The sequence below is a fragment of the Mobula hypostoma genome, chromosome 4 (assembly GCF_963921235.1).
Source record: "Mobula hypostoma chromosome 4, sMobHyp1.1, whole genome shotgun sequence".
Classification (NCBI taxonomy): domain Eukaryota; kingdom Metazoa; phylum Chordata; class Chondrichthyes; order Myliobatiformes; family Myliobatidae; genus Mobula; species Mobula hypostoma.
The window spans coordinates 12,993,490-13,016,964 of record NC_086100.1 but is presented as its reverse complement, the minus strand read 5'-3'; the positions used below and the strand labels follow the sequence as shown (position 1 = coordinate 13,016,964).

Sequence of the window (23,475 nt, the reverse complement as noted above, 5' to 3'; positions counted from 1 at the left end):
CAGCTCCTTTTGCCCAAGGCAGAAGTGGCTAATACAAGATGGCATAATTGAAAGTGATTGGAGGGAAGTATAAGGGGGAATGTCAGACATAGGTTTTTCATACAGAGAGTAGTGAGTAAGTGGAACACATTGCCAGGTGTGGTTGTAGAGGCAGATGCCTTAGGGGCAATTCAAAGACTTTTAGATAGACACATGGATGAATGAAAAATTGGAAAGTGGTGAACACCGATAGAACACAGGTAAACACATCACAGGGAGAACATCGGTAGAACACAGGTAAACCCCACATCACAGGGAGAACGCCGATAAAACACAGGTAAACCCCACATCACAGGGAGAATATTGATAAAGCACAGGTAAACTCCACATCACAGTGAGAATATCGATAAAACACAGGTAAGCTCCACATCACAGGGAGGACACTGATAAAACACAGGTAAACTCCACATCACAGTGAGAATATCAATAAAACACAGGTAAACTCCACATCACAGGGAGAATATCGATAAAACACAGGTAAGCTCCACATCACAGGGAGGACACCGATAAAACACAGGTAAACTCCACATCACAGGGAGAACGCCGATAAAACACAGGTAAACTCCACATCACAGGGAGAACGCCCATAAAACACAGGTAAACTCCACACAGACAACACTCGAGTTCAGGACCGAACTTGTCTTTGTGCTCACTGAGTGTAGCTGTCGCTGGTGAGGTTGCAATTTAATTCCTATTGATGTGACCTTGTGTTGAGCAGTTTGCTGGACCTTTTCAGAAGGCAGTTAGCAATCCATTGTACCTGGAGTCCCCCAACGTCACAACATCCTCCTGTTCAGGGGAAGGACAAGCACCTTCCACACCAATGTTCTCAGCACAGAGACCTCTGTATCGGCCCTAGGGTGGGAAGCAAGGCGAAGCCAGGTGTACGACATTTAAGATGATGTAGTGTAGCGGTTGGCATACCACCTTACAGCAGCAGCAATTAGGGTTCAATTCCCACCGCTGACTGTAAGGGCTTTGTGCATTCTCTCCATGACCAGGCGGGTTTCCTCTCACATTGCGAAGGCGTTTAGTAAGGATTAGTAAGTTGTGGACACGCTATCTTGGTGCTGGAAGCACGGCGGCACTTGCAGACTGTCCTGTGGCACATCCTCAGACTGTGTTGGTGGTTGACACAAACGACGCCTTTTCGCTGTGTGGTTCAAGGGGTCGATGTACATGTAAAAAGTTGCTTTAAAGTTTAAGATCCTTCATCTTGAGTTAGGCAGATGAATATACAGAGAATGGACACTGTGTAGACAGAAGGAATTAGCTTAGGTGGGCATTTGATTACAAGTTTATTTAATTTGATATCGGCACCAGCCTGTCCTCGCGCTATGACGGAGGTTAGTGAGTCAGATGAACTTATAACAGTGTATCAGAGCATTTGTTTAATTAGTTAAGCCCATCACCCTTACTTGGGCTGCCAACAGCAACTCACCAAAGGTCCTCTGTCCTGTACCAGCTACCACCAGGTATCTCCCAGGATTGAGAACCCTGGACCTTCTGCTGATGTTTCTGTAGCTCTGGCTTTTTACGGGGTGGGGTTGCTAGCCCCGTGCCAACCCTCCTCCTCCTGCAGCCAGGCTTGAGACCATCCATGGCGCAGTTATTTATTTCATTCCCTGCAATTGAATTCCCCAACTATCTTGGGAAGATTTGAACCTCTCAGTCCTTTGCAAAACCACTTGGCCACCGTGCAGTACGGAGGGCACACAGTGATAGGCGATGCAGTTTTCTGGGTGGGACATTACCCGGAGGCCCCAGGGGACGCAGCTGTGGTCAGGCAGGAGACTGACCTACGTTGTGGCCAGTGTTTGTCGCTCAGGCTTACAGGTGAGCTTTTATTTGTCACATCGAAACATACGGTGAAACCTGTCGTTTTGGGGGTAGCCCACAGAGCTGCCACACTTCTGGCGCCCCACAACTCAATCACCTTAAGCTGCGTGTCTTTGGAATGTGGGAGGAAACCAGAGCACCCAGAGGCCACGGGGAGAACGCACAAACTCTGTACAGACAGCAAGGGGAATCAAACCCCAGTCAGTATTTGATGTTACCACGAAATGATTGGGCTACCATGTCACCCACCACCAATCAACACCACAGGTCATTAGGCCTTTTTGCAACGCTGCTGTGTGTAACTAGGGTGAAGATTTTACGCTCTGACACAATAGGGTTGACGCTGAAGTAATTGATTTGCTGGGACTTTCACAAGGATGAAACGTACTGCCTATTACGCTGCTGGTGTTTAGGGCAGCAATGAAGGTCCTCTATTTCTGTCTGACCCTGGCCATCTTCTCTATTGTGGTTCAGAGCCCTCAATCACACACAGATGTAGAAGGATTCTTCATTACTGTTTCTGTAACAGTTTTGTTTGACCATTCAGGGTTGTGAGCCCTGAGCCAAACCATGAACTTGCACGACCAGTGGATCACTCTTAGTCTGACCTCTAACCTTTGACCTGGCTGAGAGCAAAAGCACAAGACCCTGACTCCAGCCAACTCCAGGTCATTGAGGCACACAAGCCTCCAAACCCTCCATCAAGGCTGTGGTCCTCTTGGAGGACAAAGCTGAAAGGTAATATATAAATGCAAATCACTTGTTAAGTGAGAGGATGAGTGAAAACAGCTTGAAGGTTTGGAACAATTTTTTTTTAGATTAAATTAGATATGAGGACACTCAGTCCTCGTTTATTGTCATTTAGAAATGCAATGTCAATTTATTCCTTGACGAACAACCAGCTATACCACCCCACCCTGCTACCAGGGCATCTCGGTAACATAGCATTAGCACGATGCTATTTTAGCTTTGGGTGTCAGAGTTCAGAGGTCAATTCTGGTGCTGTCTGTACATTCTCCCCTGAACTGCGTAGGTTTCCTCTGGATGCTCTGATTCTTCCCACAGTCCAAAGACGTGCCGGTTACTTAATTGTAAATTGTCCTGTGATCAGTCTAGGGTTAAATAGGTGGGTTACAGGGCAGTGCAGTTCATTGGGCTGGAAGGACCTGTTCCGATTGTATCTCTAAATAAAATAAGTAATAAATAAAAGTTCCCATGTGTCAAGGCTGCCAGTGATTAATGAACCGTCTGTCAGTGAGGCAGTCAGGGTGTTAAAGAAGCCTGCAGCTCTTTGCTGTTGATGGATTGCTGAGTGACACGACTTGGTGAATCTCCTGTGATTGTCAAGGGATGAGAAACAGTTCAAGGCCTTGGCAGTGGCAGTTCATCTGAAATAAAACTTCTAACGACTTTAGGGTATAATCCCCAGTTTCACAACTGGCCTTCTAGCTTATTCAGTCTGAATTGTAAGTTAACACAGAACTTTCATGTACTTTACAACTCATGTTCTCAATATTTATTGCTTATTTATTTATTATTATTATGTTATCTTTTTGCATTTGCACAATTCATTGCCTTTTTCATATTGGTTGTCTCAGAGAGTGGTTGGTGCGTGGACTACACTGCCTGCGTCAGTGGTGGAGGCAGATACACTAGTGAAGTTTAAGAGACTATGGAGTCTCTTAAACTTCTCTTAAACAGGTATATGGAGGAATTTAAGATGGGGGGTTATATGGGAGGCAGGGTTTGAGGGTCGGCACAACATTGTGGACAGAAGGGCCTGTAATGTGCTGTACTATTCTATGTTCTTCTATGTTCCATCTTTGTGCGTGGTTTTTGATTGATCCTATCGTGTTTCTTTGTATTTACTGTGAATGCCCGCAAGAAAATGAAGCTCATTTTAGAATATGGTGACATATACTGTATTTAATTTGATAATAAATTTACTGTGAACTTTGAACCTCTTGTAGCAGAGTACAGGGTTCCCATACTGGCTGAATGTAAGGTTGTGTGTTTGATATATATTATAATGGATACGTCTATCTCAGTGTGTGTGTCTGAGATGTGTGCCATAGAGGGAGTACAAAGAAGGTTCACCAGATTGATTCCTGGGATGGCAGGTCTTTCATATGAAGAAAGACTGGATGAACTGGGCTTGTACTCGTTGGAATTTAGAAGATTGAGGGGGGATCTGATTGAAACGTATAAGATCCTAAAGGGATTGGACAGGCTAGATGCGGGAAGATTGTTCCCGATGTTGGGGAGGTCTAGAACGAGGGGTCACAGTTTGAGGATAGAGGGGAAGCCTTTTAGGACCGAGGTTAGGAAAAACTTCTTCACACAGAGAGTGGTGAATCTGTGGAATTCTCTGCCACAGCAAACTGTTGAGGCCAGGTCATTAGCTATGTTTAAAAGGAAGTTAGATATGGCCCTTGTGGCTACAGGGGTCAGGGGGTATGGAGGGAAGGCTGGGTTCTGAGTTGGATGATCAGCCATGATCATAATAAATGGCGGTGCAGGCTCGAAGGGCCGAATGGCCTACTCCTGCACCTATTTTCTATGTTTCTATGTTTCAGTGGTGCATCCATGTGTGTGTGTGTGTGTGTGTGTGTGAGAGAGATCTCAATAGCATTATAAGTGATATATTTCTCAATGGATTTGTCTGAATGTATGTGCCTCAGTTGGTGTGTCCATGTGAGTGTGTTGTGATACCTCATCCTGTGTGTCATCTAAGTGTGTGTTTGTGATATGTGTCTCGGTTGGTGTGTCCATGTAAGTGTGCGTGATAGACATTCAGTGGACACTTCATTAGATACACCTGCTCGCTAGTGCAGATATCTAATCAGCAACTCAGTGCATAAAAGTTTACAGACATGGTCAAGATGCCACGATGTATGCCAGCAATGTTGGAACCCACGTGCAGAGGGAAGACAGACTGCAATACAGAGATGGTGACCAAAGTTTATTCATAATTATTCCAATACAACACCTGTGGTTCAGCCAAGCAACACCACAAGACGTAACATTCTCAAAACTAGGACCCTGCGATTAGCGCTAATCAGGCGTCCATTTAGATAATAAAAATAATGCGGAATTCTCGAGCCTATCAAAATAAACTTTACAATTTTGAACTGAAGGCACTGGGAGACCGCATTACAAAAAGCAAGTTGCTTGAGAAAAAATACAAGGAAATCTAAACAATTACCAACTGTAATTAAACAACAATTAACCCATCCAGGTGCTCTAAAAACCTTGGAGCCCATTGCTCTGTGGCACCTAATGGCGCAGGGAGAGGGATGCTGTAACGATCCCTACGGGCCTGTGGGGGGAGCTGTGTTACTTGAATTACTTAAGATGCCCAATTAACACTAATTGTGGGATCGTAGTTTAGAGAGTGTTATGTCAATACTCCATCTTTTTTTCTCCAGTCCTGAGGAAGGGTCTCAGCCCAAAACGTCGACTGTACTATTTTCCATAGATGCTGCCTGGCTTGCTGAGTTCCTCCAGCATTGTGTGTGTGTGTGTCAGTGTTCCAAACATTGATTTCTGGTGTTTTGAGAATGTTACGTCTCATGGTGTCACTCATACCAGCCACCGATGTTCATTTAGAAATATTATGAATAAATTTTGGTCACCGTCTCTACACCAGAGTCTTTTCTTTCCTACACACTTGGGTCCGATATTGCCAGCATACATTATGACAGAAAGGGTTCAGTTGTAGTCAGACCAAACATCAGAATGGGGAAGAAATGTGACCTAAGTGACTTTGACCATGTTGTTGCCCGACGGGGTAGTTTGCTATCTCCAAAGAAGGCTGATCTCCTGGGACTTTTACACACAACGGTCTGGAGTTTGCAGAGAATGGTGCAAAAAACAAAAAAAAACATAGTGAGCAGTAGTTCTGTGGGTAAAAATGCCTTGTTAATGAGAGATGTCTGTGGAGAATGGCCTGATTGCTTCAAGCTGACAGGAAGGTGACGGTAACTGAAATAACCACACGTTACAACAGTGGCGTGCAGAAAAGCATCAGAAGAGACAAAACATGTCAAACCTTGAAGTGGATGGGCTACAGCAGCAGAAGACCATGGACATACACTCAGTGACCACTTTATTAGGTACAGGAGGCCACTGAGTTATGTCTCAATGGATTTATCTAAAAGTGTGTGTGTATGAGAGAGAGAGATGTCTGAATAGATGTATGAATGTTTTAACTGAACCAGTCTTTCTCAGAAATGACAGATTTGAAATCACATATTGCTGTGATATTTATGAAGCAATACTTTTGTCATAGTTTGTATATGAAAGAAAATTCCAGCTACATGGCAAGAAAGGCTATGTGCAGGGGAGCATTTCAGTTACTGCGTGGCCGCACACCGGCTCAGTTCAGAGGGAACAGTGAACATTAGATTAGATTAGATTATGAGGACACTCAGTCCTCATTTATTGTCATTTAGAAATGCAATGCATTAAAAAATGATACAATGTTCCTCCAGAATGATATCACAGAAACACAGGACAAACCAAGACTAAAACTGACAAAACCACATAATTATATACTGTAAGCCTCAATGGATTTGTCTATATGTGTAAATGTGGGCGTGTCAATGTGAATGTGTTGTGAGAGCTCAATGTGTGTGATGTGTCTGTGTATGTCCACGTGTGTATGCTCAGTGGATGTTTACTCTGTGTGTGTGTATGTGTTTATGATAAACTTCAGTTGGTGTGTACACACGATCTAAGGATATATATCTCAAAGCATGTGTCTACTGTGTGTGTGTGTGTGTGTGTACACCAGAGACTTCTGTCACTCAATGGTTATTCCGGCATAAAGTGTGTGTGTGTATATGTATATATGTGTGTGCAGTTTACCTATAGGTGGGTGTGTTTGCATGGTTCACCGACATAGATCGATGTGTGTCTGCTTTGTATCTCGATGGTGTGTGCGCGCGCACTTTAGTCGCGATTTTGGCGAGTGAGTTGATGGTACTGCATTTCCCCAATTTTCTTATGGTGTAACCAGTCTTTCATTAAAAGCTACTGTAAACTGGGAGGGTTTAACATTTCATCCCTGCTGCCCGCGGCACTTTTGTTCAATCTGTTTGTACGTCAAACAAGGCGGAAAGGGGAAGGTGTTTGCGTGCGACAAGTACTGATGTAATAATCTGCGCTACTCTTCGCAAGACAGAAACACGAGAGATTCTGCAGATGCTGGAAATCCAGTGTAACACACACACACACACACACAATGATGAAGGATGCTCTATGGAAAGTTGCCTGGCCGCTGAGTTCTTCCAGCACTTTGTGTGTCCTGAGCAAGACGTTGTTATCAGAGCAAAATTCACAATCCCGAATGTTGGACAGCAGATAGTAGCCCGTGAAATACTGGTGTAAAATGCAAGCGCCGTTGCCAATACACACTCGGCTAGCTGAACTATCTCATCCCAATATCCCCGCAACGTTCTTTTCATCCAATTCGCTTTTAATGCTTCCACACTCCAGCACCCAACCATTCCGGATCCTTAGCCGCAACGCGCCCGTAGTCTGGGATGTATCTAAAAGGACGGTGACATTCAGAATGAACAGAGAGAAGGTTATTTAAGGACTGGCCAGCGTTGTGTAGTCAGGAGCAGAGAGGAAACGGGACGATTGCTGGGGGGAGGGGGGAGGTGGGATTTACTCTGCGGCGCTCTTCCAAAGCCAGCAGAGGGTCACCTAAACTGTCCGTCGGAGGGAAGCGGGGTGCGAGTAGGGTGGAGGGGGGCGGAGGTTGCAGACACCGAGAGCCACTGGGGTGAGAATGCAGTTTAATATGTCTCGGTTGTCTCTGTGCAGGAGTGATCGCGCTCGCTGGCTGACGGCCCTGGGGCAGAGCGGCGCCGAGAGGCAACACCCAGACAGGACAAGTGAGTATCCGGTCAGGGTGTGGGCTGGGTGGGAGGATGGGAGGGAGTTGGCGGTGGGCGGCGATGTTCAGGGGACTGGCCAGCGTTGTGGACTCGGGGAGCCGTCAGGCGGCTGTTGGCGAATACGCACTGCCGCCAAATGGCCTCCAAGGTGAACTGCAGCTCTGCCTCCATCTCACGCTCACACACTCTCTCTGTCGCTCTCTCACATGCACACTCACTCTCCTCTTTCTCTTTCCCCCCACACGCGCGCGCGCACACTTCCTTCCCCACCCCCACACAGTAGCATTTCACAATGGCCCCTTCTGTCGGAGGATGGTGAGCGCATGGGACACTGTGCAAGAGGCAATGGTTGAGACAGGTACCTCGGGACAATTCAGATGACTCACATGGATGGAGGGTTCTGTAGGAGGGAAGCCCAAGCGTTAGAACCCAACACTTCCTTCCCAGCAACACACACAAAAGTTTGCTGGTGAACGCAGCAGGCCAGGCAGCATCTCTAGGAAGAGGTACAGTCGATGTTTCGGGCCGAGACCCTTCGTCAGGACTTCCTTCCCACATTGGTTAAAAGATTGGCACAACAATGTGGGCCAGAGTGCCCGTACCGTACTGTAATATTCTATGTCGGTCAGAATAAACCTGATTCTGATGGCGTAAGGGTCAGTAGGTTAACTGGACAATGCAAGTCACCTCTAGTGTCTCGAGTCACAGAGTATTACAGCACGTTAACAGGCCCGTTGACGCAGGTGAGTTACAGAGGCTGAGTATAGAACTGAGCTTATTAATGAACAGGTGAACCAGACAAAGTGGTCACTGAGTGATAGGTGAATAGTCACAGTCTTCTTTCCTGGGATACAGGAGCTTTAGTTCCTTAAGGTTGTTATCGCTGGGGATGGTAATGGGGACAAGCTCCCAGTACCTATTGAATGCTTCCGATAGCACGTGTGACATCGGCCTGGCAGAATCGTTTCTACTGACAGGAATGCTGACTGGTGACTCCCGGGATGACGCTGGCGCTAAGTTGTGTCCATTCTCAGCGTTCCTCTGGATTCATCAACTGTGTGGAGAGCAGGAACCTGCTACATGGGCCACAGCATACTGCCCTGGCTCGCGTATCACGTAGACAGCCGGGAAATAAACACTCATGGTCGGCCCCAACCAAAGGTGGACCTCCCAGAGGTCTAAATCTAGAGGGCATCGACTTAAGATGAGGAGGGAAAGATCTAAAGGAGGTGAAAGAGGCGACATTTTCTCACCGGGGGGTGGCTGTGGTGGGACTATGGAACAAGTTGCCAGAGGAAGTGGTAGAGGTAGGTGCAATTCAGACATATAGTGACATTTAGACAGATATATGGAGAGGAAGGGTTTACAGCAAGGGTTCCCAGCCTTGTTTATACCATGGAGCCTTACCATTGACTGAGGAGTCCATGGACTCCGGGTTGGGAACCCCCAGTTTAGAGGGTTATAGACCAAATGGGAGCTAATGAGACAACACGAGTAGACAACTTGGTCAGCCTGGATGAGGTGGACCAATGGCCTGTTTTCATGGCGTTTAGCTCTTTGACTGGAGTAAACATTATAAATCTGGGTGGTGGTTGTTGGTGTTAGGTGTGCTGTCATTTGTCCCTGCAGCACAGTCAGCAGTTTGCTCAATCCTCCCTGCCAATGTACCATCCCTGGGATCAATACTTCTTACAAATTGCATCACGTCTTTCTGCAGATCTTCCGCAAGGAAGCCAGAACTGTGTGCTCTTTCCTAGCTGAGGTCTCAGTATCAGAATCAGGTTTAACGTCACTGACCTATGTCATGAAATTTGTTGTTTTGTGGCAGCAGTCCAGTTCAATACAATACTACAAACTACAATAAACTATGATTAAATAAATCGTGCAAAAGAGAGCATAGATACTGAGGTAGTGTTCCTGCATTGCTTCATTATCCATTCAGAAATCTGATGGTGCAGAGGTGGAAGCTGTTCCTAAAATGTTAAGTATTTGTCTTCAGGCTCCTGTACCTCCTCCCTGATGGTAGCAATGAGAAGAGAGCACGCCCTGCATGTTGGGGTCCTGAACGATGGACACTGCCTTTTTGACACATCATCTTTTGCAGGTGTCTTCGGTGCTGGGAAGGCTGGTGCCCATGGTGGAGCTGGCTGAGTTCACAACTTTCTGCAGCTTTTTCCAAGCCTGTGCAGTAGCCTCCTCCCAAACCAGACAATGATGCAGCCAGTTAAAATGTCCCCCACGCTATATCTGTATGAATTTGAAACGGTCTTTGGTGACGTACCAAATCTCCTCAAACTCCTAATGAAGTTTAGCCAGTGTTGTACCTCCTTTGTGATTGCATCAATAAGTTGGGCCTGGGATAGGTCCTCAGCAAGAGCTAATGCAAGTTGAATGACTCCTGTCTACTCTTGAATTCTTTATACATAACACCTTACCTTGTTTTCTCATTTCCTCCCTCTCCCCAACAGCTCTGACGCAGGTGGAGATCACCAGAACCTACCCAGCCAAGCAGCCTGACGAGCTGTCCCTCCAGGTGGCCGATGTGGTGTTACTGTACCAGAGTCTGGAGGACGGTGAGTACCACACTGTGTGTGGCCATAAGACATAGCAGCAGAATTAGGCCATTCGGTCCATCGAGTCTTTTCGGCCAATCCATTATGATTGATTTATTTTCCCTCTTGACCACCTTCTCCTGCCTTCCAACTAATGAAGAAACTATCAGCATCCACTTTAACTATACTCAATGACTTTGTCTCCACAGCTGTCTGTGCCAATGAATTCTATAGGTTCACCATCCACAGGCTCAAGAAATTCCGCCCTGTCTCTGTTCTAATGGGGCAACTTTCTGTTCTGAGATTGTGCCCTCTGATCCTATACTCACCCATTATACGAAGCATTCTCTCCACATCCACTTTATCTGACCTTCCAAAATTCAATATGTTTCAATCAGATTACCCCTCATTCTTCTAAACTCCAGCGAGTATAGGCCCAAAACCATCGCACGTTGTCCCTCTCATTCCAGGGATCATTCTCGTGAACTTCTGGATCCTCTCCAATGCAAGCACAGCCTTTCTGAGACAGGGGGCCCAAAATTGCTCACAATACTCTTAAGTGCAGTCTGACCAGTGCCTTATAAAGCCTCAGCATCACATCCTTACTTTTAGTTCTTGTCCTCTCAAAATGAATGCTAACATTGCATTTACCTTCCTCACTACTGATTCAACCTGTGTGCTGGTGGAACTCAACTTGAAGGGAGGGCAAGGCTCCATCCAAGGGAGAAGACTGACTGGAGGATATTAGTCATAATCATAGTCATAGTTATACTTTATTGATCCCAGGGGAAATTGGTTCTCATTACAGTTGCACCATAAATAATAAATAGTAATAAAACCATAAATATTTAAATAGTAGTATGTAAATTATGCCAGTAAATTATGAAATAAGTCCAGAACCAGCCTATTGGCTCAGGGTGTCTGACCCTCCAAGGGAGGAGTTGTAAAGTTTGATGGCCACAGGCAGGAATGACTTCCTATGACGCTCTGTGTTGCATCTTGGTGGAGTCTCTGGCTGAATGTACTCCTGTGCCCAACCAGTGCATTATAGAAACATAGAAAATAGGTGCAGGAGTAGGCCATTCGGCCCTTCGAGCCTGCACCGCCAATTATTATGATCATGGCTGATCATCCAACTCAGAACCCCGCCCCAGCCTTCCCTCCATACCCCCTGACCCCCGTAGACACAAGGGCCATATCTAACTCCCTCTTAAATATAGCCAATGAACTGGCCTCAACAGTTTCCTGTGGCAGAGAATTCCACAGATTCACCACTCTCTGTGTGAAGAAGTTTTTCCTAATCTCGGTCCTAAAAGGCTTCCCCTCTATCCTCAAACGGTGGCCCCTCGTTCTGGACTTCCCCAACATCGGGAACAATCTTCCTGCATCTCGCCTGTCCAATCCTTTAGGATCTTATACGTTTCAATCAGATCCCCCCTCAATCTTCTAAATTCCAACGAGTACAAGCCCAGTTCATCCAGTCTTTCTTCATATGAAAGTCCTGCCATCCCAGGAATCAATCTGGTGAACCTTCTTTGTACTCCCTCTATGGCAAAGATGTCTTTCCTCAGATTAGGGGACCAAAACTGCACACAATACTCCAGGTGTGGTCTCACCAAGGCCTTGTACAACTGCAGTAGTACCTCCCTGCTCCTGTACTCGAATCCTCTCGCTATAAATGCCAGCATACCATTCGCCTTTTTCACCGCCTGCTGTACCTGCATGCCCACTTTCAATGACTGGTGTATAATGACACCCAGGTCTCGTTGCACCTCCCCTTTTCCTAATTGGCCACCATTCAGATAATAATCTGTTTTCCTATTTTTGCCACCAAAGTGGATAACTTCACATTTATCCACATTAAATTGCATCTGCCATGAGTTTGCCCACTCACCCAACCTATCCAAGTCACCCTGCATCCTCTTAGCATCCTCCTCACAGCTAACACTGCCACCCATGTAGTGGATGGGAGACATTGTCCAAGATGGCATGCAACTTGGACAGCATCCTCTTTTCAGACACCACCGTCAGAGAGTCCAGTTCCATCCCCACATCACTGGCCTTATGAATGAGTTTGTTGATCCTCTTGGTGTCTGCTACCCTCAGCCTGCTGCCCCAGCACACAACAGCAAGCATGATAGCACTGGCCACCACAGACTCATAGAACATCCTCAGCATCGTCCAGCAGATGTTACAAGAAAGAGATCAATAAAATTGAAAAGAGTACAGTCAAACTTAACACAGATTTTGCCAGTTTCTTGAGGACTTAAGACCAAAGTTATAAGGAAAGGTAGAATAGATTAGAACTTCATCTCCTAGGGTGTAGGAGAATGGTCTTAGAAGTGTAAAATATTATGAGGGGTATAACACATGCAGACTTTACCCCCTCAGGGTGGGTGAAAACAGAAGTTATAGTCATAGGTTATGGATAAAAGGTGAAATATTTTAAGGGGAATTTGAGGGGGAACAACTTCTCTGAGAGAGCGATGAGAGCATGGACCGAGCTGTCAGCAGAAGTGGTGGATACTGGTTCAATTGTAATGATTAAGAAACGTAAGTACAGGGATGGCAGGGGTTTGGAGTGATATGATCGGGGGTAGGCAGACGGGAGTAGGTAAAAAATAGGGTTGGTACAAACTAGATGGGCTACAGGGACAGTTTCTGTGCTGTAGTGCTGTATGGTTTTGAAGTCAGCTTGAGCTGGGTGGACAGAAGGACCTCTTTCTGCCTGTAGATCTCAATGACTGATCAGGTCAGCATGGATTACATTGGTGAAAGGTCCTGTTTCTACATTTCGTGCACTATGACTCTATGAGTTTGGTACGACCTGGATGGACAGACACAAGGGCTCTATCTGTGTTTAGTGCTCTCTGACTATCAGTTTGCATGGTCTAGGTTGGTCAAAGGGCCTGGTTCTGTGTTTAGTGCTCTTGACTCTTCCAGGTCAGCATCGACTAAATGGACTGAAGGGCCTGCTTCTGTGCTGTGGTGCTGTATGACTAACGGACAACTTCACTTTGCAGGCTGGTGCGAAGGGGAGCGACTGCGAGACAGTGAGATCGGTTGGTTTCCTATGGAGTGTGCCAAGGTCATCACATGTCAGGCCACCATCAGCAAGAACATGCAGCGTATGGGACGGCTGCTGGGACTGGAAACACACGTCTAGACAGTGGGAGAGCCAGAGCGAGCGGGCCTGGGCTGGAGCAGAGGTTGGGCATCCTACTGTCAGCGAGGAGAAACACCTCTCCCCCACCCACCCACCGCCTTGTATGGGGTCTGCCACAGACCTCTTGGGCATTAAGCCACCCGCTGGAACGCTTGGCAGCAACACCGCTGAATGAACGGTTGAGAAAGGGTGAGGTGGAGGTGTCAGGGATCGTGTAAATAAATCGTGGTCGAGGAAATCCCTGGAACCCTGCCTTGCTCGATGTTGGACTCGGGGCCCCTGTGAATCATTTCTTTTGAGATGACCCATGAGTATTGGGTGACCTTGTTCTATGAAGGAGAACAACTGTGACAGGAATACCCTTCGGATAGTAGGCACAGCAGCAGACCCAGAGCTTAGCTGTGTTCAAATGTAGTAACAGGCACGATCATGCAAATAACACGTCTTTTAAGTTAAGGTTTCGCTGCTGAATCTTTGATTAAATATTCAGAGTTATGGAAACCACTGACTATGAGTTGGTCTGTGGTAATGTTTAATGTGATTGTATTGCACTGAATAAAATGCAGTTTATTACAGAAAACTATAACAAAGAGTGAAGCTGTCTCACAAAATCCACTCAGGATTTCTCCACTTTTCTGTCTGATTACACAGAGTTGTCATCATCTCCACATCTTCCACCATTCGGAAGGCCAAGCCAGGGTATGACTTGCACAGTAACGCACAACAGCATTGCTGGCACACCTCTGCACGTCAGGCAGCCTCTATGGAGGGGAACAAATGGTCGATGTTTCGGGCTGAGACATAAACAGTGAATATTAGGGCAGCGAGGAGTGCAGCAAAATGAAAATGATATGGGAATACAAATCCATAGTTTCTCGAAAGTGTCATCACAGGTAGATAGGGTTATATAGAGTGATCATAAGACATAGGAGCAGAATTAGGCCACTTGGCTGATCAAGTCTGCTCCACTTATTATCCCTTTCAACCCCATTTTCCTGTGTTCGCCCTGTAACCTTTGACACCCTGACTAATCATGAACCTATCAACCTCCAGTGACTCGCCCTGCTCAGCCGCCTGTGGCAATGAATTCCACAGAATCACTAAGTTGGCCTTCGTAAAATCAGAGCAGTAAGTACAGGAGTTGGGATGTTGTGCTGAAGTTGTATATAACATTGGTGAGGCTGAACTTTGAGAGTGGTGTGAAGAATTGATATGTGTGGTTGATAAGATTGGTGTGGCGCGTGGCCAAGTGGTTAAGGCGTCGGTCTAGTGATCTGAAGGTCGCTAGTTCGAGCCTCAGCTGAGGCAGCGTGTTGTGTCCTTGAGCAAGGCACTTAACCACACATTGCTCTGTGATGACACTGGTGCCAAGCTGTATGGGTCCTAGTGTCCTTCCCTTGGACAACATCGGTGGCATGGAGAGGGGTGACTTGCAGCATGGGCAACTGCTGGTCTTCCATACAACCTTACCCAGGCCTCAGTCAATATCGAAAATTGATGGACAGTCGAAGAAGATCAATAAGAATAAAAGAGTGCAGGGAAAATTTACAAGGATGTTGCTGGGACTTGAGTACCTGAGTTATAGGGAAAGGTTGAATAGGTTAGGGTTTTGTTTCCTGTCATGCAGGAGAATGGGGGAGGGGGATACTATAGAAGTATACAGAATAATGAGAGGTGTAGATAGGGTGAATGCAAGCAGGCTTTTTTTCCCATCATGTTGGGTGAGACTAAAACTAGAGGTCACGGGTTGTGTGAAGGTGAAATATTGAGTGGGATCTGTAATGTATGGATCTATTTCTTTTATAGCAACAACCCCTGCCATCATTACATATTTGATCTGTTGTCTGTGCATGCGCTGTTATCTACACTTGCACATTGTTCTCTCTCTCACTGCAATATGAATACGTTAATTAAAGCCATCTGCCACATCCGTGATTTTTATTGAATATATATGTAGCTGTGCACAGACACAACAAACAGGTGATGAGTACGAACCTGAATGTCAGAAAGTATCACAAACTGCACGGTCAGTTACAGGACAAAACAGTGAAGTTAAACCACAGGAGAAGGCCATCACAAACGCTAACAAACGCGTGAGTACAGCATAGTAACAGTGGAAGAAGTGCTGAACTTAAAGTGAAAATTACGCGGCTATGGCTTCAGTTGGGAAAGATGATGAATTTGACAGCGCTAATGAAGGCTGGGAGTCATATATTGAGAGGTGGAAATGCATTGGAATGCAAACAACATGGAGGAACTAAAGAAAACCCCAACTCTTCTTAGCTTAATGAACCCAAGAATGTACACTCTCATATGCAACCTAGTAACTCCTGAAAAGCCAACAAGCAAGACGTTTGATGAAATTGTTACAATTTTTCTTTTAAATCACTTAAACCACTGGCAATAGCTGAGAATTTTGGATTTTACAAAAGGAGCTGGTCAAAAGATGAAAGTATTCCTGAATACATTACAGAACTGCACAAACGTTCCCAGTACTATGACTTTACAGATGGACTTTCTGATGCATTAAAGGACAGATTTGTATGTGGCATGCATAGACAAAGTACTCAAAAGAGGCTACTGTCCAAAAGAAACTGAACCTTACAACGGGCATTATCCATGGCAATATTGTTAGAGACTGTAGCAAAGGATGCAGCAGAACTACAGAAAAGGAGGATAGAATGAGAAATGCACAAATTGTCCCTGAATGGTGCAAGCAGCCAAAAATGTTCTGGATGTGACAAATCCTCCATGATGCAAATGACTGTTGGTTCAAAGAAGAGGTCTGCAGGAAGTGTCACAGACAAGATGAAGAGTCTCATCTGGAGCTACGTATGGTGCTGGGAATAGATAAACAGATTGAAGACTTGGCCAAAAGCTGTTTGGGATGCCAAAAAAGTTCAAAATGTGACCCCACAGGCAGTGTTATACCCATGGGAGTGGTTATTGTCACATTGTCAAAGAGTACATAATGACTTTGCTGGGCCATTCATGGACTCCATGTTTCTGATTGCTGTGGATGCTCATTTGAAGTGGCCAGAGGTTACACCAATGAAGTCAACCATCTCAGCAAAGATGGTCTCTGCTCTGAGAACAATATGCATCAGAAACAGCTTAGCAGAACAAATTGTGCGTGACAGTGGACCACAATACCTGTCAGAAGAATTCCGACTCTTCGTGAGGAAAAATGGCATCAGACTTTTCAAGTCATCTCCTCACCACCCAGCACCAAATGGGTTAGCTGAAAGGTTTATCTAAACCTTCAAGAAGTCCATTAAAGCTATGAACAAGGACATCCTTTCTCTACAGCACAAGATGGACAACTTCCTTTTTGTGTATCAGAACTCTGTTCACGTGAGACAAATTAAATACCCGCAATGCTGTTCAATACAGGAATCTGAGATCTCGCAGAGACCTCCTGAAACCAGATCTACTGAGGGAAGTGCAGAATAAACAGTTCAGCCAGTTGTCAAGTGAAGCAGCAAGGAGCGTTGAGATTGGACAGGAGGTCCTAGCATGTGACTACCAAGAAGACAAGTGGAGACTCAGTAGGACAGCTACAAGAACTAGATGTACACAGCGGATGTTGGAGATCAGACATGGAGATGTCATGTGGACCAGATACTGGATGCTCAACTGAAGAACACATCTGAGTCGATTGCATCCAACAAGACGGACACATTACAGTCACTGGACTTACCTCTTAGTGATGATATCTCTGACAGCAACGTGGAACCGGAAACTGAGAACGTTGCCTTAGACAAGATACCTGCCAAACCTGATGCCACTCCACAGGACCAGAGCCACCATCCTTGAAGAAACAGAACACCACCCAAAAGGCTGAACCTTTAGAAGTGTGAAGTTAATTGAGAACTGTTACTGTGAAAGCATGCTTACTTGAATATGGTTTATGAAAGGGAAATTGAATGTTTTGTATATATACAGTTTTATGTTACATTAATCGAAAGAAAGAGGAAGTGTAATGTATGGATCTATTTCTTTTAGAGCAATGATTACCCCCCCACCCTTAGCACTACGTATTGATCTGTTGTCTATGCATGCACTGCTCTCTCTTTTACTGCGATGTGAATACACCCACTAAAGCCATCTTCCACATGCATGCTTTTTATTTAATATGTAGTTGTGTACAGACACAACAGGATCTTTTCCCTCTCAGAGGGTGGTAGAAGTGTGGCACGAGCTTCCAGCGAATTTGGTGGTTATTGGTTCAATTATAGCATTTGAGAGAAGTGTGGATAGGTATTTTGATGAGTGGTGTATGAGTGCTTGGTCCAGGTGCAGATAGACGGTACTAGGGAGAACAGTCTTGCATGGGCTAGTTGGGCTGATGAGCCTATTTCCATGCAGTAGTGCTTTTAAGACTTGAGGCTAAATTATATTTGATTTGGAGATCAAATGTAAAGTGCGGGTTTGATATTGTGGGCATCTTTGAGTCATGGTTGAAAGATCATCACAGTTGAGAGGTTAACATCCAAGGATAAACATTGTATTGAAAGTTCGGGCAGAGAGTGTGAGGTGGCCTTGTTGGTCAAATAAAATGAAATCAACTCCATAGAAAGAGGTGACATAGGACTGGAAGATGTAAACCCTTGTGGGTAGAGTTAAGAATCTGGAAGGGTAAAAAGACCCTTATGGGAGTTATAACCGGTAGCCAGGATGTGGGCTACTAATTACAACCGGAGATAGAAAAGGTATGTAAAAAAGGCAATGTTGCTATAATCATGGGGGATTTCAATTATGCATGTAGATTGGGAAAATCCAGTTGGTGTCGGATCCCAAGAGAGGAAGTTTTTGGAATGCCTATGGAATGGCTTTTTAGAGCAGTTTGCAGGGCAATTCTGGAATGGGTGTTGTATAGTGATCCAGATTTGATAAGGGAGCTTAGGTAAATAAATACGATGTTGGAAAATGCATGGTCATGCACTTTGGTAGTAGAAATAAATGTGCGGTCTATTTTCTAAATGGGGAGAAAATCAGGAATCTGAGATGCAGAGGGACTTGGGAGTTCTTGTGCAGAACACCCTGAAGGTTGAGTCGGTGGTGAGGAAGGCAAATGCCATGTTAGTATTCATTTCAAGAGCTCCAGAATACAAGAGCAGTGATGTAATGCTGAGGCTTTATAAGGCACTGGTGAGGCCTCGCCTTGAGTATTGTGAACAGTTTTGGCCCCTCATCTTAGAAAAGATGTGCTGGCATTGGGGAGGGTCCAGAGGAAGTTCACAAGGATGAGTCCAGGAATGAAAGGGTTATCATACGAGGAACGTTTGATGGTTCTGGGTCTGTACTCGCTGGAATTCAGAAGGATGAGGGGGATCTCATTGAAACCTTTTGAGTGTTGCAAGGCCTAGACAGAGTAGATGTGGAAAGGATGTTTTCCATGGTGGGAGAGTCTAGGACAAGAGAGCACAGCCTTAGGATAAGGGGCGCCCTTTCAAAACAGAGATGCAAAGAAATTTCTTTAGCTAAAGGATGGTGAATTTGTGGAATTTGTTGCCACATGCAGCTGTGGAGGCCAGGTCGGGTGTATTTAAGGCAGAGATTGATAGGTTCTTGATTCGACATGGTTACGGGGAGAAGGCCGGAAATTGGGGTTGAGGAAGAGATAAAAAAAAGGATAAGACATGATTGAAGGGCAGAGCAGACTCGATGGGCCAGATGGTCTAATTCTACTCCAATGTCTTATGGTCAAGTAACCCTTAGGAGGCAGTAATTATAATATGATAAAATTCACCCTGAAGTTTGAGAAGGAGATGTTAAAATCGGATGTATTCGTATGGCAGTGGAGTAAGGGGTATTACAGAGGTATGAGAGAGGAGCTGGACAAACTTGATTGGAAGGGAATATCAGCAGGGATAATGACTGAACAGCAACAGCTGGTGTTTCTGAGGGAAATTCAGAAGACATTGAAAAGGCACATCCCAAAGATGAAGAGGTATTCTAAAGGGAGGATGAGGCAACAGTGGCTGATAAGGGAAGTCAAAGCATAAAAGCAAAAGGGAGGGCATATAATCGAGCAAAAATTAGTGGGAAGATAGAGGATTACACGCTTTTTAAGACCAATCGAAGGCAACAAAAAAAGCCACAAAGAAAGAAAAGATGAATTATGAAGGTAATAATATAAAAGAGGATACATTTTTTTCAGATATTTAAAGGAGAAACAAGAGTGGATATTGGACTGATAGTAATGGAGAAATGAATATGTATTTTACTCACTGTTCACTGTGGAAGACACCAGCAGAATGTCGGAAATGCAACCGAGTCAGGGGTCAGAAGCAAGTGTTGCTATTCAGGAGAAGATGCTTGGGAAGCTGAACAGTCTAAAGGTGAGTAAGTCAGCTAGACCAGGTGGACAACACCCCAGGATTCTGAAAATATTGTGGAGTAATGATCTTTCAAATATCACTAGATTCTGGAACGGTTCCAGAGGACGGGAAGGTTGCAGATGTCACTCCACTCTTTAAGAAAGGAGGGAGGCAGAAGAAAGGAAATTATAGGTCAGTTAGCCTGACTGCAGAGGTTGGAAAAATATTGGAGTTATTAAGGATGAGTTTTTGGGATGCTTGAAGGCACATGATAAAATAGACCAAATTCAGCATGGCTTACTCAAGGAGAAATCTTGCCTGTCAAATCCGTTGGAACTCTTTGAGGAAATAATGGCAGGATGGACAAAGGAGAATCGATGAACTTAGTTTATTTGGATTTTCAGAAGGCCTTTGACAAGGTGCCACACATGAGGCTGCTTAACCAGGTAAGAGCCCATGGTATTACAGGAAAGGTGCTAGCTGCGATAGAAGATTGGCAAGAGGCAGCAGTTTGTAAAAACTGGGGCCTTTCCTGGTTGGCTGCCAGTGACTACTGGTGTGCCGGGGGGGGGGGGGGTCTTTGTTGCGACTGCTTCCTTTCATGTTATATGTCAGTGTTTTGGATGACTGAAATCATGACTTTGTGCCAAGTTTGCAGATGATACAGGATAGGTGGAGAGGTAGGTAGTATTGAGGAAGCAGGGTGTCTGCAGGGGACTTAGATTAAAGGAATGGGTAAAAAAATGTCAGATGGATGGAATAATTGTGTAGTGTAGTGCAAGGTCATGCAGTTTGGTAGAAGGAATAAAGGTGTGGACTATTTTCTAAATGGGGAGAAAATTCAAAAGTCAGAGATGCAAAACCATCCACTGTTGGTCCAACCAATTGGTCTCCATGCTCCAGGACTGCTTTGATGACGTCAACTGGAATGTCTTTTGTGATGAGGATGTCTCCGAGTTCATGGATGGGGTCACGAGCTTCATCCGGAAGCGCAGCGAGGATGTTGTCCCCCAAAAATCGGTCAGGGTCTATCCAAACGAGAAACGCTGGATCAACAATTCCTTGCGTGCTGCATTAACCACGCGAGGTAGAGCTTACATTGCCAGTATCCAACGGGAACTCAAGAAATGCAGCTACGATCTACACAAAGTCAGCAAAGCAGTGAAACAACAATACAGGGACAAGATCCAAACACAACTCTCCACCAACAACACACACAACTGATGGCAAGGTCTGCACACCATCACAGACTTCAAAGCTAAGTGTAGGGGTGCCGCCTCTCTCCCAGATGAACTAAACCTTTTTTATGCTCGGTTCAATATCGCCAACACTGAACCCCGGGGGAGAGCTGCCGAAGCAACCTGCACCTTGGTCATCCCTGAGGCCTGAAGTACGCAGGGGTTTCCAACGAGTGGACAGTCTCAGGGCTGCGGGACGGGTCGGCATCCCAGGGCGGGTACTCAGGATGTGCGTGACACAACTGGCAGGTGTGTTTACAGACATTTTTAATCTCTCCCTCTCCCAGTGTAGAGTGCCCTCCTGCTTCAAACCATCCACCATTGTTCCTGTACCTTAAAAGACCAAGGTAACATGCCTGAACGACTGGCGTCCAGTCGCACTCACCTCAATAATAAGCAAATGCTTTGAGAGGCTGGTCAAGGGTTACATCTGCAGCTTGTTGCTACCCAAACTGGACCCCCTACAATTCGACTACCTCCACAACCCACCAACGGATGACACAATAGCCACAACTCCACACACCGTCCTTACACACCTGGAGAAGAAGGATGCTTATGTGAGAATGCTGTTCTTGGGCTACAGTTCAGCATTCAACACCGTAGTTCCCTCCAGGCTTGACAAGAAGCTCAGAGACCTTGGCCTTCACCCAGCCTTGTGCAGCTGGATCCTGGACTTCCGGTCAAATCGCTGGCAAGTGGTAAGAGTGGGCTCCCTCACCTCTGCCCCTCTGACCCTCAACACAGGTGCCCCTCAGGGCTAAGGCTATGCCCACTCCTTTATTCTCTGTATACCCATGACTGTGTCACCACCCACGGCTCCAATCTGCTAATTAAATTTGCTGACGATACTACATTGATTGGCCTTATCTCAAATAATAATGAGGAAGTCTATCGACAGGGAGTCATCACCCTGACACAGTGGTGTCAAGGGAACAACCTCTCCCTCAATGTCACAAAACAAAGGAGCTGGTTGTGGACTACAGGAGGAATGTAGACAGGCTAACCCCTATTGACATCAATGGACCTGGGTTTGAGAGGGCGAACAGCTTTAAGTTTCTCAGCATACACATCACCTAGGATCTCACGTAGCCTGTACATACCGAATGTGTGGTGAAAAAAGCACAACAGCGCCTCTTTCACCTCAGATGGTTTAAGAAGTTTGGCATGAATTCTCAAATCCTAAGGACATTCTACACGGGTGCAATTGAGAGCATCCTGACTGGCTATATCACTGCCTGGTATGGGAACTCTGCAGAGAGTGGTGCGGACAGCCCAGTGCATCTGTAGTTGTGAACTTCCCACTATTCAGGACATTTACAGAGACAGGTGTGTCAAAAGGGCCAGAGGGATCTTTGGGGACCTGAGTCACCCCAACTACAAACTGTTCCGGTTGCTACCATCTGGGAAAGGGTGCTGCAGCATAAAAGCCAGGACCAACATGCTCCAAGAGAGCTTCTTCACCAGGCCATCAGACTGATTAATTAACGTGGATATAATTGTATTTCTATGCTATATTGACTGTCCTGTTGTACATACTATTTATTACAAATTACAATAAAATTACACATTTAGATGGAGAATTCATGTAAAGAGTTTTACTCCTCATGCATATGAAGGATGTAAGAGCTAAAGTCAATTCAATACAAAGGGGGTATTTGTGCAGGAATCCCTAAAAGTTTACTTGCAAGTTGAGTCAAATGTAATGGCAACATTCTTTTAGAGAGAACTAGACTAAAAAAAAAGCAAGAATGTAATGCTGAGGCTTTATAAAGTATTGGTCAGACCACACGGAGTATTGTCAAAGAAAACATCTGTTGGCATTGGAGAGGGTCCAGATAAGATTCACAAGAATGATCCCAGGAATGAAAGGCTTAACATATGAGGAGTTTTTGATGGTTCTGGGCTGGACTTTAGAAGAATGAGTGGGGATCTCATTGAAAATTGAAAGGCCTGGATACTCTGGATGTGGAGAAGATGTTTAGTGGTGGGGAAGTCTAGCATCAGAGGTTACAGAGAGATGACCATCTAGAGGAGAGATGATGAATACATTCTTTGGCCGGGGTAATGAATCTGGAATTCATTGCTACAGTCGGCCACGCAGGCAGCTTATTAGGTATATTTAAGGTGGAGGTTGGTAGATTATTGATTAGTAAGGCTGTTAGTGGTTACAAGGAGAAGGCAGGAGAATGGGTTTGAGAGGGGTAATAAATTAGCCATGTAATGGCAGAATAGACTTGATGGGCCGAATGGCCTAATTCTGCTCCTGTGACTTATGGTCTTAATGATGGAAGCCACCTTTTTTGAGGTATCTCCTTCTGCAGATTCCCTGATGTTGGGTAGGCTTGTGCCCATGGAGATGGCTAAGTTTACAACCATCTGCTGCTTTATCTGATCCTGTGCAATGTCCTCTCC

At 45.4% G+C, this 23,475-nt stretch overlaps 1 protein-coding gene across 1 annotated transcript in view; it reads left to right on the top strand.

The window, feature by feature from the left end:
- LOC134345131 (rho guanine nucleotide exchange factor 26-like) overlaps positions 1-14,391 on the top strand; it is a 235,424-nt gene extending 221,033 nt beyond the window's left edge. The window contains exons 13-15 of the mRNA XM_063045315.1: positions 7,711-7,781; positions 10,253-10,357; positions 13,360-14,391. Coding sequence (XP_062901385.1) covers positions 7,711-7,781; positions 10,253-10,357; positions 13,360-13,502 — 319 coding nt within the window. The 3' untranslated portion in view covers positions 13,503-14,391. The remainder of the gene's footprint in view (positions 1-7,710; positions 7,782-10,252; positions 10,358-13,359) is intronic.
- The last annotated feature ends 9,084 nt before the right edge of the window (positions 14,392-23,475 follow it).